Source organism: Rhyacophila brunnea, unplaced genomic scaffold (genome assembly GCF_057557595.1).
Source record: "Rhyacophila brunnea isolate RB1 unplaced genomic scaffold, BYU_Rbru_1.0 scaffold_16, whole genome shotgun sequence".
In the NCBI taxonomy this organism is placed as follows: domain Eukaryota; kingdom Metazoa; phylum Arthropoda; class Insecta; order Trichoptera; family Rhyacophilidae; genus Rhyacophila; species Rhyacophila brunnea.
The window spans coordinates 2,675,611-2,691,112 of record NW_028232816.1 but is presented as its reverse complement, the minus strand read 5'-3'; the positions used below and the strand labels follow the sequence as shown (position 1 = coordinate 2,691,112).

General features: G+C 35.3%; 2 protein-coding genes across 2 annotated transcripts in view; both read left to right on the top strand.

Annotated features, from left to right (window-relative positions):
- Positions 1–5,991, top strand: part of mute (gon-4 like protein muscle wasted) — a 45,815-nt gene extending 39,824 nt beyond the window's left edge. The window contains exons 19-21 of the mRNA XM_085944016.1: positions 1,741–1,954; positions 2,154–2,383; positions 3,454–5,991. Coding sequence (XP_085800142.1) covers positions 1,741–1,954; positions 2,154–2,383; positions 3,454–4,180 — 1,171 coding nt within the window. The 3' untranslated portion in view covers positions 4,181–5,991. The remainder of the gene's footprint in view (positions 1–1,740; positions 1,955–2,153; positions 2,384–3,453) is intronic.
- A 3,080-nt stretch (positions 5,992–9,071) lies between these two features.
- Positions 9,072–11,832, top strand: LOC147074204 (centromere protein X-like). Its single transcript, XM_085943560.1, has 3 exons — positions 9,072–9,199; positions 9,282–9,476; positions 10,147–11,832. Exons 1-3 carry the CDS (start codon positions 9,113–9,115, stop codon positions 10,162–10,164), a joined length of 300 nt encoding a protein of 99 aa, XP_085799686.1. The 5' UTR covers positions 9,072–9,112; the 3' UTR covers positions 10,165–11,832.
- Positions 11,833–15,502: the final 3,670 nt, after the last annotated feature.

Here is a 15,502-nt window from a genome sequence, read left to right as displayed (position 1 = left end):
GTGTTTTTTTTATCAAAAATTTATACGTTTTATATATTCCTTCATAGTAATTCGTAATTTATTGGTAAAACTTGCAATCCTCTAAAATATAATAATATATATTTTTTCATTCCGTGTGGACGCATCTTTACTAAATATTTACGACTTTCAATAATGAGCTTGATTTATGACTTTGAAACAATTGGGGAGACACATGAGTAATAAATGACATAATCCAGAACACAAGTTCAAGTACATTTTTAGAAATATTACGACAAATTTCTTTTCGTTTTTTGGTTGTCTTTTTCGTATTCCCGCACATGATGTAAAAATCGCGGTGAATTCAACTTTACACGGTAAATACTCGGCGCACACTCAACTCGAATGAAATATATTTTGTATACCTACTGCGCAGCCGCGAAAAATACCGCGTAGATTTGAACTGATGCAATCGTACCGGCAAATCTCAATAGATCGAGGGGGTTCGAAAGATCGATGTTTATGAAATTAAAACAACATATTTTTGACAAAGTTATTGATATGGCGGTACGAATACGAATCAGAGCATCTTTCAATACAAAAATCAATACTATGCGTGAAGTATTTCCTACTTTACCGACATTTCAATTTTCGATATCAACAGTTGCGACATCCGCCCAGTATCAGAGCTTATGTAGAAAACAACATATGTCCCATCCGCGGCGATCGGGTTAACCCAATTGGTTCGTGTCTGGAAATTTGTACGTATGCAGTTCGCCGTATCACACTTCACCGAGAAATGTATCGGAAATATATGGTCGTATATTAAAGACCGTCCAACCTCTTTGGGTCGTATAGTACTGTGATAAAATTCATGTCTAAATAAAACACAGTTCTTGTCAGTTTACAGAAAGCCAGCAGCAAGCAAATTTTGAAAATAACTGATATACGGGATTATTTGTTAGGTTAGGTTAGGTACATTATTGTCTGCAATGCTCCACGAACAATGCGTAATTTTTTCATTTCGGTGCTATAAAGATGACCCGATGTATTCGATAAGAAAGCTCACGGCGAACTGTGCTACGGTGAAATGTAATACGTACAATTCGTCAGCTGAATGCAGAACTATTCTAACTTACATTTGAAATTTTTGAGGAGAGAGTTTTTTGAAACAACTTACTGAAATTATTTATTATCTTTATGGATAAATGGATGCATCATATTTCAGTAGGATTATTGATGAAAAAAATGGTGCATACACTTAAATCCAATTGTAAATTCATTTTCGAAAAACATAAACGTGTAATCTTCATACCGAAAATACCAGTTTTTTGGATTTTTGAAACCGGTATCGATAAATAATTGAATACCGGTATCGCAGTCCCTAGTTATGTCGCAGGAAAAACCAATCTCAATTAGACTATCAAAAATCTTTGACAAAGCAGCATTTCCTTTAATTAAACGCATATTTTTATAAAAATGTGAGGGCATATCATTATTTTATAGAAGTAAGGTTTAAAAAAATCGACAACAAATGTACAGACCTACAAACTTATCTGTAAAATGGCCAAAAATGGAACTACAAACTACCATAGGATGCCGTTTTGAAAATTTCATTTGAATGTCTGATTTTGTCCAGTTACGAGTCTTGATTGGGTAGTTTTCGACAGTGGCTCCCCCATCCCATTCTTCAGATAAGTTTGTAGGTCTGTAAGTTGGCGCTCATACATTTAATTTCTAGTCTTATCTGGCTTCACGTACATATTCGTATGTCTCTTTCAGCTATGCAAATAACAGCTATGAAGTGCTGGACGTTGAGAGGATGGCGAAGGACTATGCGGAGGATCCTCTGTCGGAGGAGTTGGACCACGAGGTGCTGAATATACCGCCCATTAATGAAAATTACGGCAATGACTCATGCATATGCATATGTCACAATTCTTCGGATCCTGAATACCAATCTCGGTCACGACACTGCGTTCCATGCGGATCGAAGGTAACTATTTTTATTTAGTCTGGGTCTATTCTATACTTATCGACCGCTAAAGTGATAAAAGTGATAAATATTATAAAACTTAGGGTAGGTTTGTATCCAAGTATTAGCACTTATTGTAACAATTACTATTAACGATTACGATAACTTACGAGTACAACTACATTTTCTTGCTCTGATGTTATTTCTTTCCGAATCACAGTACATGCAAGGACGACTTTACATCCAGCGCGGCAAGGCGTTGAGATCAGTGCACATCACGTGGGGCGAAGGCGAAACAGAAAACGGGCCGGACACCAGTGGGAGTGAGATGGCCACCCAGGCACGCCGACTAACCGCACCCGCCACCCGTGTCACCCGGAAGAGGGCCGCCTCTCTCGACCCGCCCCAGACCCGACACGATTCTGACGACGAGAGAGTATCGCCAAAGAGGTAATATTCTATAGTATCTCTCGGTGGCAAAGGCTCCATAGAATGCGATTATTTAAAGCCTACCTTCTAAGAAAAATAGATCTTCAAGTCAAATAATTTAATTTAAAATAAATAAATACACTGAAAAATCCAAGCGAATTGAGAGTCATCTATCGTCAGAATTTAGAAGCTTTATTTTTTTTAGTAAGGTTTATAACCATAACTAGCGCCGTCTGGAATCAACTATATTATGAATTAATTAGATCCCTTTTCCAGATCTGTTTTGTATGACTTCAGTCTCGTGGCGCCGATCACTGTCTGGCTTTTTATTCTGAAATCATAAGTTGTTTAGTTAGCGCTTACATACGCTAGGGCACATTTATTCAAAATAATTATTAATAAGATAATTCAAAAAATAATTTCTATGGGATTCAATCTGTATAAATATGGATTGTTGTTAAAAATATAAAATAATTTATCTTGCGATTTCTATTATACCAAAGTCTGTGTTTTAAATATAGAAGTATTTTAAAATGTCTAGTTTTACGGGTTAAATTATAAATTGTTATGGAACATATTATACACAACAACGGATATTTTCATAGATGATAGGTAATATATTTTGAGCGTATGTTACGTTTATAAATATTTAGGAAAATACATAATTCAAACTAATTGCTTATTTATAAACTAATTATATCAAACTAATTGAGCTTTTGAAATTTCATCGATTTAGTGTACCTATTCATCAGTAGTAATATTGGGTTATCTTCTTATTTCCCAAAAATATATCTGACAAGCATGGTTGCTCCACAGCCTACCTCTACTATGGCATGGATTAAGCAGCGTTGACACGATCCAAGTACACTCGGACCGAGCGCACTTATACTAATTACTCCTATACGAGCTAACTCGGACCGTGTTCTACTTTTCCGAGCTAGCTCGTATGCGAGTAAATGGAAATGTTCAATGAAAACAAATACTTTGGCTGACAAAGTTCAGTGTGCGCCATTTATGCCGGATGTTACAGCGTACCTCCGACCTTCACCATTGCTATCTTTGTAGTGTAATATTTTTTATTATTCTTTTAGGATCCTGAGATTTTTACGAACGCCGACTTCAAAAAACAAATTCAATAAATCGCTACAAAATTCTAAAACTCTCAACAAACCGATAGACAGCATCGAAATGTCAAATAATGTTAATAAACCCAGCTGTTCGAAAAGTATCATGAAAGATGTTGAAAAATCTGCCAACAGTACATTGCCTGGCGAAAGCACAGAATGCCTTGCTGAAATTTTGCCCGAGGCAGGCGAACACGATGAGATGACCATCGTTAATGACAGCGATCATCAGATCAGTTTACTGGCAGCCAGACTGAAAGGCGAAAGAAGAGACTCTGGATATACAGAGAAATCTCCGCTGGCAGCTTTAGATGGAGACGAAAGCGACTATCCGGACGGATCGACGATATCCGAACAAGAAACCACGATGCGGCCCCACAGCAATTCCATAAATAACACACCCGACGATTGCAGTCAGAGCGAAACAGATTGCGACGATGATAATATTAAACGGGAACTGAACACAAATGAAACGCAGTCAAACAACCCAATTTTAAATCGCAACATTAAATTTGAGACTTGGACGCGGGACGAAGACAAAGCCATACTTCTCGTGCTGCAGGACGCGAGCGATACAGAGAACACTTTTGAAAAAATTAACAGCATTCTTCCGCATCGGTCCATGAACGAAATTAGAGGACGCTTTTTGAATGTCATGCAATTGGTGCAACAGATGGCATCGCAGCCTGAATAATTTAATGCGTCTCGTTGGCTTTTAACAATAAAATGTGATAGAAAAAAGAATGGATTCCGATTAGATCATTGATGCGTTACCAAAGATCCCTCCCTTTATGTAGTCGGTAACCATTCGTACATTGATTGTCCTTTAACTCAGATGTGGCATAACTGTTACTTTCGAGGACCTGTACTGGAAATCAATAATTTAACAAATGCGCTGTGAAGTTTGTACGTGAGGAGTCATGTCTGTAAAATTTTAAATATGGTTGCATCAGAATGGACAAAGGTAATTTTATTTCAAATAGTGGATCGGAATATACAGACAAACACTAAATACAAAGCGGCCATATCCTCATCGCTTTTATTAGCGGTAACTAATGCGGCGAACACATTACGATCACGTCACGTGCTGGCACGGTAAGCTCGCGCATCAGGAAAAAAGTGTGTAAAGCCGTTTTTATTGTTATGTGAAATGTTGTCAGACTGATGCTCCCATCCCGTAGCACATTTTGAGCGAAAAACGGATATCAGCAAAATCTGCCGAAACGTCCAGAACATCAATGAGTCACCTCACGCGTATCGCGCTACATCAACAACCACACTAGTCAGCGAACGTTTTTTATTATTTTCTATCAATGAGGTCACCTCACGCGTATCGCGCTACATCAACATTCACACTAGTCAATGAATGTTTTTTATTATTTTCTGCAAGCTTTCTGCTTTCTTAGGGTTCTGTTCAAAATATTATCTATGGATGTAATATCGTACGTATGTACATGAAGAAACTGGAAATAATTAATTAACTAATTAAAGAAATTAATTGAAATTAGCATGAAGAATAATTCAAAATACTAATAAATTGGAGTTGACACTTTCTATCACTGAATTTATAGAGATAGTGATCATTTAAAATATTCTGCGGAATGACGAAACCATAGACTAAATTTGTCGCTGTACCAGCATGTGACGTGATCGGAATGTGTTCGTCGCATAAGAGTTTTGGCTAGTGGCGATTCATATACCAGTCTGATGATATTTCAGAGTAATAATATAAAGAGACTGTGTATTGTTCAGCTATATGAAGCCGTGTTTCTTGCGTATATCGCACAGTAGAACCTCAATTTTATTATTATTAACTTAACTATGAAACGTTGTACCATCACGTTACTTCTCAGTACGGCTACTATATTTAAACACAACATAGTTAACCATATTTTCTACTAAATTAGCTAAAAATAATTACCACTAACTTTATATTTAACACAAAAACAATAAATTTCAGCAATATGTGCTCAAAGTTTTTGAATGAATGGAGTCATTCAAACTATTATTTACCGGCGACGTGTACAAAAAATATATAATTCAGCCGTAGAAATTTTATCTTACTTTTGCGCATATTCCGGAGAATATAAACATCCCGAATGCTTTCTCACTCGCACTTATAGTTCATTTTTGTTCAGGCCATGGATGGTATACATATTTCCGGTGGAAGAATGAACATTTCCACGCTTATTTGTTTATCAGTGATATTTGCGGTGGATTACAAAAAACTTTATTTATATAAAAAATGTTTATACAACTTTTAAACAGTCTTTATACATTTGTTTGCTGGCAAATGTATGTAGGAATAATAATGTTATTCTTGTGCTCTCATTTCTTCCATCAGTTTGTGTCGATTTACAATTTTTTTTGAATATTATTTATCAATTTAGTACCTAATGAATGTACGTACATGCATCTACATATTATTTTATAATGTATTTATTACAATCAATTATCTTCTGATATGATAAGTGTGACATGATTTTTTTTTATTAAAAACATTCTAAAATATGATGTCTTATTTTTTCCATAGGTAACGTTTATAATATATGTGTCGCTAGATTTCAAAATCAGCCAAGTCCATAATAGATAAATAGAAGAAAAACAGCTTTTTGTTTTCTCAAATACACGGTCACGGTGAAAGTTTATATTATTTCGAGTATAGCATATTTAAAATTAATAAATTCCACATTTTGATAATGCAGAAATGTTAGAAAGCAGTAATTCTTCAGCAATTCACAAAAAAGTCAAAAATACCTAAAGGTGGACTTGGCTGATTTTGAAATTTAGCGACACATATATGCTTTACCCTTTTCCAAGACTCACAATCATCTGTCATTCTCTCAGCTTCCGATTAGGAGTTGATAATGAAGGAGAGAAACATTACAAACATCTGTAGCAATCATACCACTCATCATTAAATGAACACATTTTAATATGTATGTTTTGTTGTCAAAACAAAACAATAGAGCGATAATATTTGTTTGCATTTCCTCAATCATAACTAGGTCAGTAGGGTCTGTTATGATGGAAAATTTGGACAATATCTTTTGTAATATCTGTATAAATTGAAAGGACAATGCAGGATCCTCACTCAACTCATCGAGTCCGTCACGAGACGCACTACTATTGTCACGAGTCCTTCACTCAACAATCTCTTGATCACATCGATCTCACTAGTACGTCATTACCCGCGATTATAATCTCATGTTGTCATCTTCATTAAAGTGTTGTTGTTTTTTTGTATCGATCAATAAACTCTCCTCAAAACCTATGAGCCACTACAACTCTTTATTCATCTATCGCCAAACATCCTACCTTTGATTGAAAAAAATATCAATTTATTAGACATAAAAAAACAGGATGAGTTTCGAAAATTATCCTGACTTGTAAGATCCAGAAAGACAGGCTCTCGGAGGTGCTGTATGGTTTCTATATGCTGCATGCAAGGCAAAGGACAAAGAAGAAGTGTTAGTTAAAATTTTGCAACTTACATTTAATCCAATAAAAATGGCAACATAAAATTGCTATTTTATTATTTTCATTGTATATGATCAAATTTAATTTTTACAACTAACTGAATTTGTTTTCGTCCGTTAAGACATTTTCAATTGAAATCAATTATTTAATAAATCATTACATAGGTAAATCAAGAAATAAACAATCGGAATTATTATTTTGTTCTAAGTAACGGTCTCGAACATACAAACTCGGCGCGACTGCATCAAGTGAAGTTTGTGTGATTAGGTGCATTATATGATGGCCCTACAAGTATATACAGGTACGGTGCGCGTCTACGATGCTCTTCAAAGGAGAAGAAGCGGATGTAGATGACGTTCTTCTTACGCTGCCTCCCCGGTTTGATAGTGAAGAACTATTCATGAGGAAGCGGACCATCCGTCTGGTGACGCTGGATGCGGTGTTATAAATGGGATGCCTCCACCTAAGGCAGGCACACAATGTTTTTCATCAAATGGTAAATGGAGGTTACTGCTTCGACTCAGAATAATTTACACCAGTCATGGATGAAAACCACATCCTATCCTGGGAATGTTCTAAAATGTGTACAGAAAGGGTAGAGCTGCTCAAATCAGTTAAACCAGCTGTTGGCCGTCCGACCTGGTCACCACAAATGCCAATTTTGTTACATTTCGAAAATTTGCAGCATCGCACTGCCAACGTAAAGATTTCTTTTAAATTGTTCTGCATTATATTAACGTTTGGTTTTTGGGTGTTCAACCAATGTGTGCTACCCGTGCTCACGTATGGCTGCGAGACGTGGACCCTCAACACGAGAGATGTCCAAAGGCTAAGAGTCACACAGCGAGGCATGGAGAGGTGCATGTTGGGCATCACGCGAAAGGACCGTAAGAGACCGTTAGGAAGCAGACAGGAGTACGCAATATAATAGACGTTGCCAAACAGCTGAAATGGAGATGGGCGGGGCACATTGCTCGCCGAAAGGACGGCTGCTGGACAAATGCCGTCATCCAGTGGTACCCAAGAGGCACGAAACAGCCACAGGGTCGCCCTAAAAGCCGCTGGATTGACGAACTAGTAAAGTTCAGCGGAAATAAGTGACAGCGAACGACACAGGACCGAGAGAGTTGGAAGAAGCTTGGAGAGGCTTTCATCCAGCAGGGGATTGACCCCCGCTGATGATATTAGCTTTTGTTACTTACTACAAATATTTAATTTTAACTCCTGGGTACTCTTAGTCATGTTTCAGTCAATGCACATTTGAGTGCTTGCTTACGACCCTATAGTCATAAAAAAAATTATGTTTCACACCCGGAGCTCCATTCCGGTTCATGATATCGACAAAGTTACCGCTTCGTCTGGTGGAAAAATTAATTTGACCGCCTGAAATAGATAGCCCATAATAACAAAAAATCTAATACACTTATTTTATAAAATATACATAAAATTAGATACCTAACTAATATGTTAACATTATCAAGCGCTCCAGTTTGTAAAATTTTCTATTTCGAGCGCTGTAAAAGACATAAATAAAGAGGTTAGGTTTTAGAATGTGGAGCCAGTAAATATTAATTTGATAGACGCTTTGCGCAAATACCGAGCGAGTACAATATTACTGGAATATATTATTAAGTTTTGTATGAAATATCAAGTTACTGGTAAATGTTTTAGTTAGGTACCTAATTTAGTTGAAAAAGATGATGAAATGGGTTAAGCGTAGTGAAAAAAGATAACAGTGTAAGGTTTTATAGGAAAGTTAATAAAATTAATGTTCTACTGTAAGTGATATGAAAAGAAAGCGGCTTCATATAATCAGATGATAGGTACCCTCCTCTATACTATTATTGCGCTGAGATAATAAATCAATCAAAAAATATCAATACGTCTAAGACTTGAGTTTATATCTTTATTGTACCGGTATTTGAATGTGTTTCAGTCCTATTCGACATTTTTTCCTTTCAATCTTCCAATTATTCATAATTAATTATTTATAAATTTAATATGAGGAAAATGTCATTTTTATTACATTATTCAAAATAAAAAAATATTTTTTAAATCGGATAAAATAGTTTTTATAGTGGCAACCCTTTTATGAAATGTCAAAGTGAAAAGTGAAATTCAAATGTTTGAAGTTTGAATATTTTTAATGATGGAGCAAGGCAGCCAAGATAAACAACCTGAATACATCGACCCTAGCTCTGTTGCTTCTAATATCAATGCAAAAATACGAAATGTAATCTTATAACTACATAATTTCCCCTCGTATACAGTGCTTCATTCACTATTCATAATAAATATCCTCGTCATTGTTTTAGGAAACCATACGTGATGTCTTAAAAGCATCTTTCAAAGATCCAAAAACTAGAATCCTCGACGATTCCTTGGGCTTAGTTAGCGAGGTAATACAATGTTTGGTAATCGAGGCTGCTATGCGAGGCGCCAAGCAAGCCATGCGAGACCACAAAACTATTGTAGAACTTGAACAGATCGAAAAAATCTTACCTCAATTGGTAAGTAACCATCAAATAAATTTATATAATACATCCACATCACTCGGAACAGCCTCAGAAATGATACTTAGTTACTTTATCCTATGCTCTAGCATCGGAGAATAGAGCAAACACAAGGTCGTGCCGAGTCCCGCGTGTATATCTAGGGGTGACCGGACAAAACAGAACAGCCAGGGGAAAAATGAAACATTAATTTATATGGAATCTATTTAGGTTAGGTTAGCTTATGTTTGGTAAGGTTAGCTTAGGTCATTATTTCGTTGTACCTAGTCACCCAATCATTTTGTACATATTATATTGATTAAGATGAGATATCCTAAGCTTGCCGGCAAAGTCACGTTTATTTGAGGCTTTCTAGGGATTATGAATGCAGAAATCAGGTATATAATTTGATTTATTATGGTGTATTGAAAATCTGTGCTATTAAAAATCTATCAACATAATAGCGATAAGGCAAAATCAATATTAAATTTATATTTTTCCTGAAAGGTCATAGTTATATATATCGTTGTTCTGTCTTGTTCTCTTTTGTATTGGTATATTACCGGATCACAGTTTTTAAACATTTTAATTTCATTCTGGTTTCGGTCTCAAGGTCCAAATAAACACAATCGTCTGTATATTTATGTATTATTTTACTATGCCATGATTGTTCTTTCTTGTTTTTCAGATGCTGGACTTTCCATAGGAATCAAACCAGTAGAAATAAAAACTACCATTTACTGTCACTTTCAAATTGGGATGTTGATAATATGCTTCAGGATCACCGCCATCTTTAGATTAATAAATGGCCGGCGTGTGGGCCTACTGCGTCTGCGCAGTAGCAACCTCCCGGTTAAAAAATGAACTACGTTCTGTCAAAATAGTCGTTGGCTTGTGGCTTCTCAGCGAATGGAAAGTTTTGTGTGTAATCTGGGGGCGGCAGGTTATATGAAAGTATGGTGAAGCGGGCTGGTAATCAAGTTGTGGCAAATTTTCCACGTTAACATTATATTATATGGGTACATTATAATGACCAAAGTAAATCCTCCTTGATGCCCTGAATTTTATTTATCGCGTCGCTATTTCTCGTAAGTTGTCGGCTATTGTTGGCCTGCTTCATTCAGTTGTATGAGAAAGCCGATTCCTTGCTCCTCTTTTTATTTAATACCTCTATGTATGTAATCATCAAATCGCAGTAGCTGAATCGCCCGCTTTTAAATTCGCCAACAAACAGCTTATAAAGAAGCTCAATGGAATTGACGCTTTACGTTATACTTACCAACGCGGAAGATCTATCCAAAGTATGTCTTTCCTGTGCAGTAACGTAACACAACATTGATTCTCAGTTTTAGATGTACCGTTGGAGTCCAATTCCATGTTAGTATGCATCAGATTGGTGGGTGGAAAACTCTCCCAGGGGAGGCATACAAAACATAGGTCTCAACGACATGATCAATGATTTCAATTCGTCAAACATTTCAGAGCTGTGTTGTATTTGCCGGGCAGTTATGCATCTGGGAGGTTATTTTTATCAGGTCTATCACTATAAGTGAGTTCCTCACTCAAGCCATTCAAACTTCTCCAAGCTAATAACCTTTAGACAAACTCCATCCAAAGAGATGTCTTGAATTTAACTTTTTATACACTCTTCAAGTTGCTGTGCCAGATAAGTTGTAGTGGAAGAAATAAAGAGTAATATGTGATATTCTGGTGGCCACAGTAGTGGCGTAGAGACCAAACCGCCCTCTCACGAAATGTATCAGTGATTTTATTACACTATCTCTGTCGCCTAATTATTGTCACACATTTTGTATTTCTCGGAGAAATAATTATTACTCAAAGGTTTCTTATCCCAGGCCACAGCTTTTTACCGTACGATGATGATTTTGCTTTTATTGAAAGCAGATTAAAGCATAATCAACGTTTATTCGTCGGTCCCTATTAAAAATGTCGGATCTGAAATTTTGTCATTTTCGGATTATAACGTAAAAGTTATTTAAACACTTTAAACATTTATACCACAATCACAGTTTTTTTTGTTTGTTTGAAAAATTTCGAGATATTTAAGTTAAAAATGACGGATCTGCCGAGAGTGTCCGAATAACCATGTCGGTTCTTACCAACCGACATTGTTGGCTGGGCGTGGGTGAGCAAGATGCGTCGGATCTGACAGTTGCTGATATGTTCACCGGACAGACGGTGTTTTTATAAACGTTTAGAAAAGTTTCTATAACCCGTATTTTTATTCATTATGGCAAGCAATAGGTCACAAAGGATATTTGATGAAACATCTTTGATTGCTCGTACTGAAAAATAGCATTTTGCAGATCCGACTTTTTTAATAGGGACCGACGAATACACCTCATGATTATACAGAAATCATGAAATCTTGCAGGAAAAAAAAATCCTTTAATTATCCATGATGACCAAGGAGACATTTTTAGGTACTGTGTCTGCAGAGAAATTGATAATTAATAGGAAGACGGGCACCAATAATGAACCTGTGAATTGGTTGAAAAAACCAGGGAAATTTGTATAGAAAAAAACCAACCCTTTTCCATTTTCATGAAAATGGACGGTTCTGAAGCAGAAGTTAGCTTAAAGCGAATGGAGAGGGGCAGGCCGGTAGAAATCAATTTTGACCGTTTGATTCCACTGTGGCCACAGGGAAAACCTATATTGTCTACCAAACTTTACGATATTAAGTCAATAATGCATCTGATACCTGCAGATGCTAAATCATTGTATGATAATTTAAATTGCGAAGAAACCATAGATGATGACATCGGAGGTTATGGTGGTCCATTAGACTTTGTCCTAGAAGATGAAGCATTCTGATTTTTTTTAAATAAAACATTTTCACAGTTTGTTTAACGAATAAATTTTGTATAAATAAATCTTTTTTTAGTTTTATATTTTAATGGTTTTATTTAAAAATATCCTGTTAAAAATTTGTTGGATAAATATTCGAGAATATCTGTTGTCAGGTACAGTGGAACCCTGATCTACCGTTCTCGCAAAAATCGTTTTCCCGCATTGATCGTTCATTTTTGAAAGTTCCGCCGAACACCCATTAGAACAATGTTAAATAATCCCGCATTAACCGTTCACCGATTTATCGTTTTCCTTGATCTATTTTTCCCGCATTGATCGTTCATTTTTGAAAGTTCCGCCGAACACCCATTAGAACAATGTTAAATAATCCCGCATTAACCGTTCACCGATTTATCGTTTTCCTTGATCTATCGTCTAAATATTATGGTCCCGTCACAAATGTTATCCTGATTGACCGTTTTTGTTGAATATATTTCATTTAGCTTTCGTAGAATTATTTATGATACATACTATTACAGACCTTTCAGTTGCATCGCTTTGTTTGCACAGGTCGGTCGGCGCTCAGGCTTGCCTCGCATCTCGTATCACGAATTTTTATAAGTCGCAACTAAAATGCCCCCCATGAAGAAAACTAGAACTCTAGCTGAGAAACTGAAAATAATTCAAGACGTCGAAAAAATCCAGGAGACATAAAACGAGTTTTTTTAAAAAAAAAAATTGTATATCCCGCATTTATCGTTCTTTTTCTACGGTCCCTTGAAAATCGTAGAATCGGGATTTCACTGTGCACGCAACAAAACGTAGTGTATGGATTATTGGTTTCCAGTCGTAATAGAAATTCACAAAAGATCCAATTCTCATTGGACTTTTTTTACATTTTAAATCCTAAAAACCCATTTAAGCAATAATGATCCAACCCCATAAATTACTAGATAACTCATTAATGAAATGTAAATTTCGAATAAATTGTACACCATTAGCAAGATAAATTCATTCCATTATTTACGATAACTTTTGAAAGCTAGCATTTTACTGTGATTTTTTATTTATCCAATCTTCTATTTCCTCAAATATGCATCTCAAAACTAGTAGGTTGTGGATTGGATCTTTTCTGCATATTATGTATGTCCAATTATTCCTGCGTCACTATTATAATTCACAATATAATTTGCATTTGTTGTTTTTTTTAGAACAGAATAATATGTTCCAATCTATCTGTACATAAGCCAGTTTTCATTATTTGAAGGCATCATTAAATGAATCATTTATTTTTAAATATGCCTGGATTTGTACAATATTTGTCAGAATTAATGTCATAGATGTATTAAAAATAGAGATAGGCAACGATTTAGCTTCCTCATAGAACTGAATGAAGCATGCCGATAACTCACGAGAAATGGCGACGCGATAAAAAAAAATGCAGGGCATCACAGAGGATTTACATTGGTCATTATAACGTACCCATATAATATAATGTAAACGTGGAAATTTTGCCGCAAATTGATTACCAACCTGTTTCACCATACTTTTTCGCCATACTTGCCGGCTTCACCATACTTTCATATACTGTGCCGCCCCTAGATTAATATAGACAAGAGCCTTCAAAGAGAAAGGTTTATTAAACTCGGGGAATAGAGCATTTTTATTTGGATTTAGATAAAGTTACACATGTAAATAAATAATGTAATTTATTGGTTTAGGAAAAGTACATTTTTTTTAAACATAAAATCACTCAAAATAACAAAAATTGGGCAAGTTTGTATAATTTTTTTTTTTTGCAAACTTATCGTTATGCACTACTTTGCAAAAGAACGTTTTTTTTCCTTCGACATTACTATAAACAATAAATTACATTTTGCGAGAAAGAATTAATATTATAATCGGTAAGTAAGATACAAATGGTAACAAAAGTCGTAATCGTATCTTGACGTATTCTTTACAAAATAAAATGTAGGGAAGAAATATTTTTTGTGTACTGAATAAAAAGAAATAAAATAATAATATTACATTGTAAATATTATAAAATGAATAACATATTTTTATAACAGAATGTCTCGCTTTTTATCCAAATAGTCCTAATTAAGATATAAAAAATGTATTCTATAACAATATTTTATCAACTATACTATCGCTATAAAATATAATATAATATTTACACATTATCACTAGGCACGCCATATCGTAAATTATAAAACTCCAATAGGCACTATGTTAGATGTCACATTATACCGCGTTTATAGTGACCGATTCGTAGACTCACAGGTCAATATATTAATTATTAAAGCTAAGATATTGACACTTGTTCAAAGTTAATATTAAACAGAACGGTTGATAGCGATCAATAACAATATTATTGTTCTCTTTCATAATACAAAGTTCAAATAATAATAATAATAGTACATACAAACATTTCTTGGTTGGCGCCCAACGGTGGTGTGTGGGGCTAAAAATTCACAATCACACACAGTTCCACAGGATAGATAGAGGTGCAGTTGGTTAAATTAGATTTGACTTGTATTGTTCCAAATTTGGAAACACATGCGTGAAAAGAATAGGTTTTTGAGAGGTTAAATATTGAAAATATACATTTGAAATAAAGTACAGAGTGATATGGGGTAATCAATTCATGGATTAATGACTTCAAGTTCATTTAAATTTGACACATTATTCTTTAAACAGGGATATAGTAATTTTTTCATATTGTATTGTTTCATTTAAAATTAATATATCACGGGGTTACTGTCTAAAATTGATAAGTCTCTAAGGCCCTCCGCCGACGCAGCAACTGAAATCCCGCAAACTGGCTGGTGACGGAACCCATAAACTGGCCTGTGACTGGTGCTTCGCACACAGCGCTACTGGAACTCTAATCTCATAACTTCAAACTGTCAGACTGGGCCATCAGCTGTTTTGTACACGATGCCGGTGTTGCAAATCGTACCAAAAATATGACAACATGCACGCTGACGCAATTACTAGAATACATCACTACCTTTAGTTTATTATCCTGTCCATCGAATATTTAATAAATAATGTCAAGTGATGACAAAACTTTGGTTCTATACCAATATTACAGATATAGGAGACAAAATAAAAGAAGATTTTGGATTCTTATATAGACAAAAATATAAACTGCAGACTATTCGTTGGTGCACATGAACTACGAGAAACAGATTCCGAAATTCCTACTTCATTCCAAGCCTTTTCTG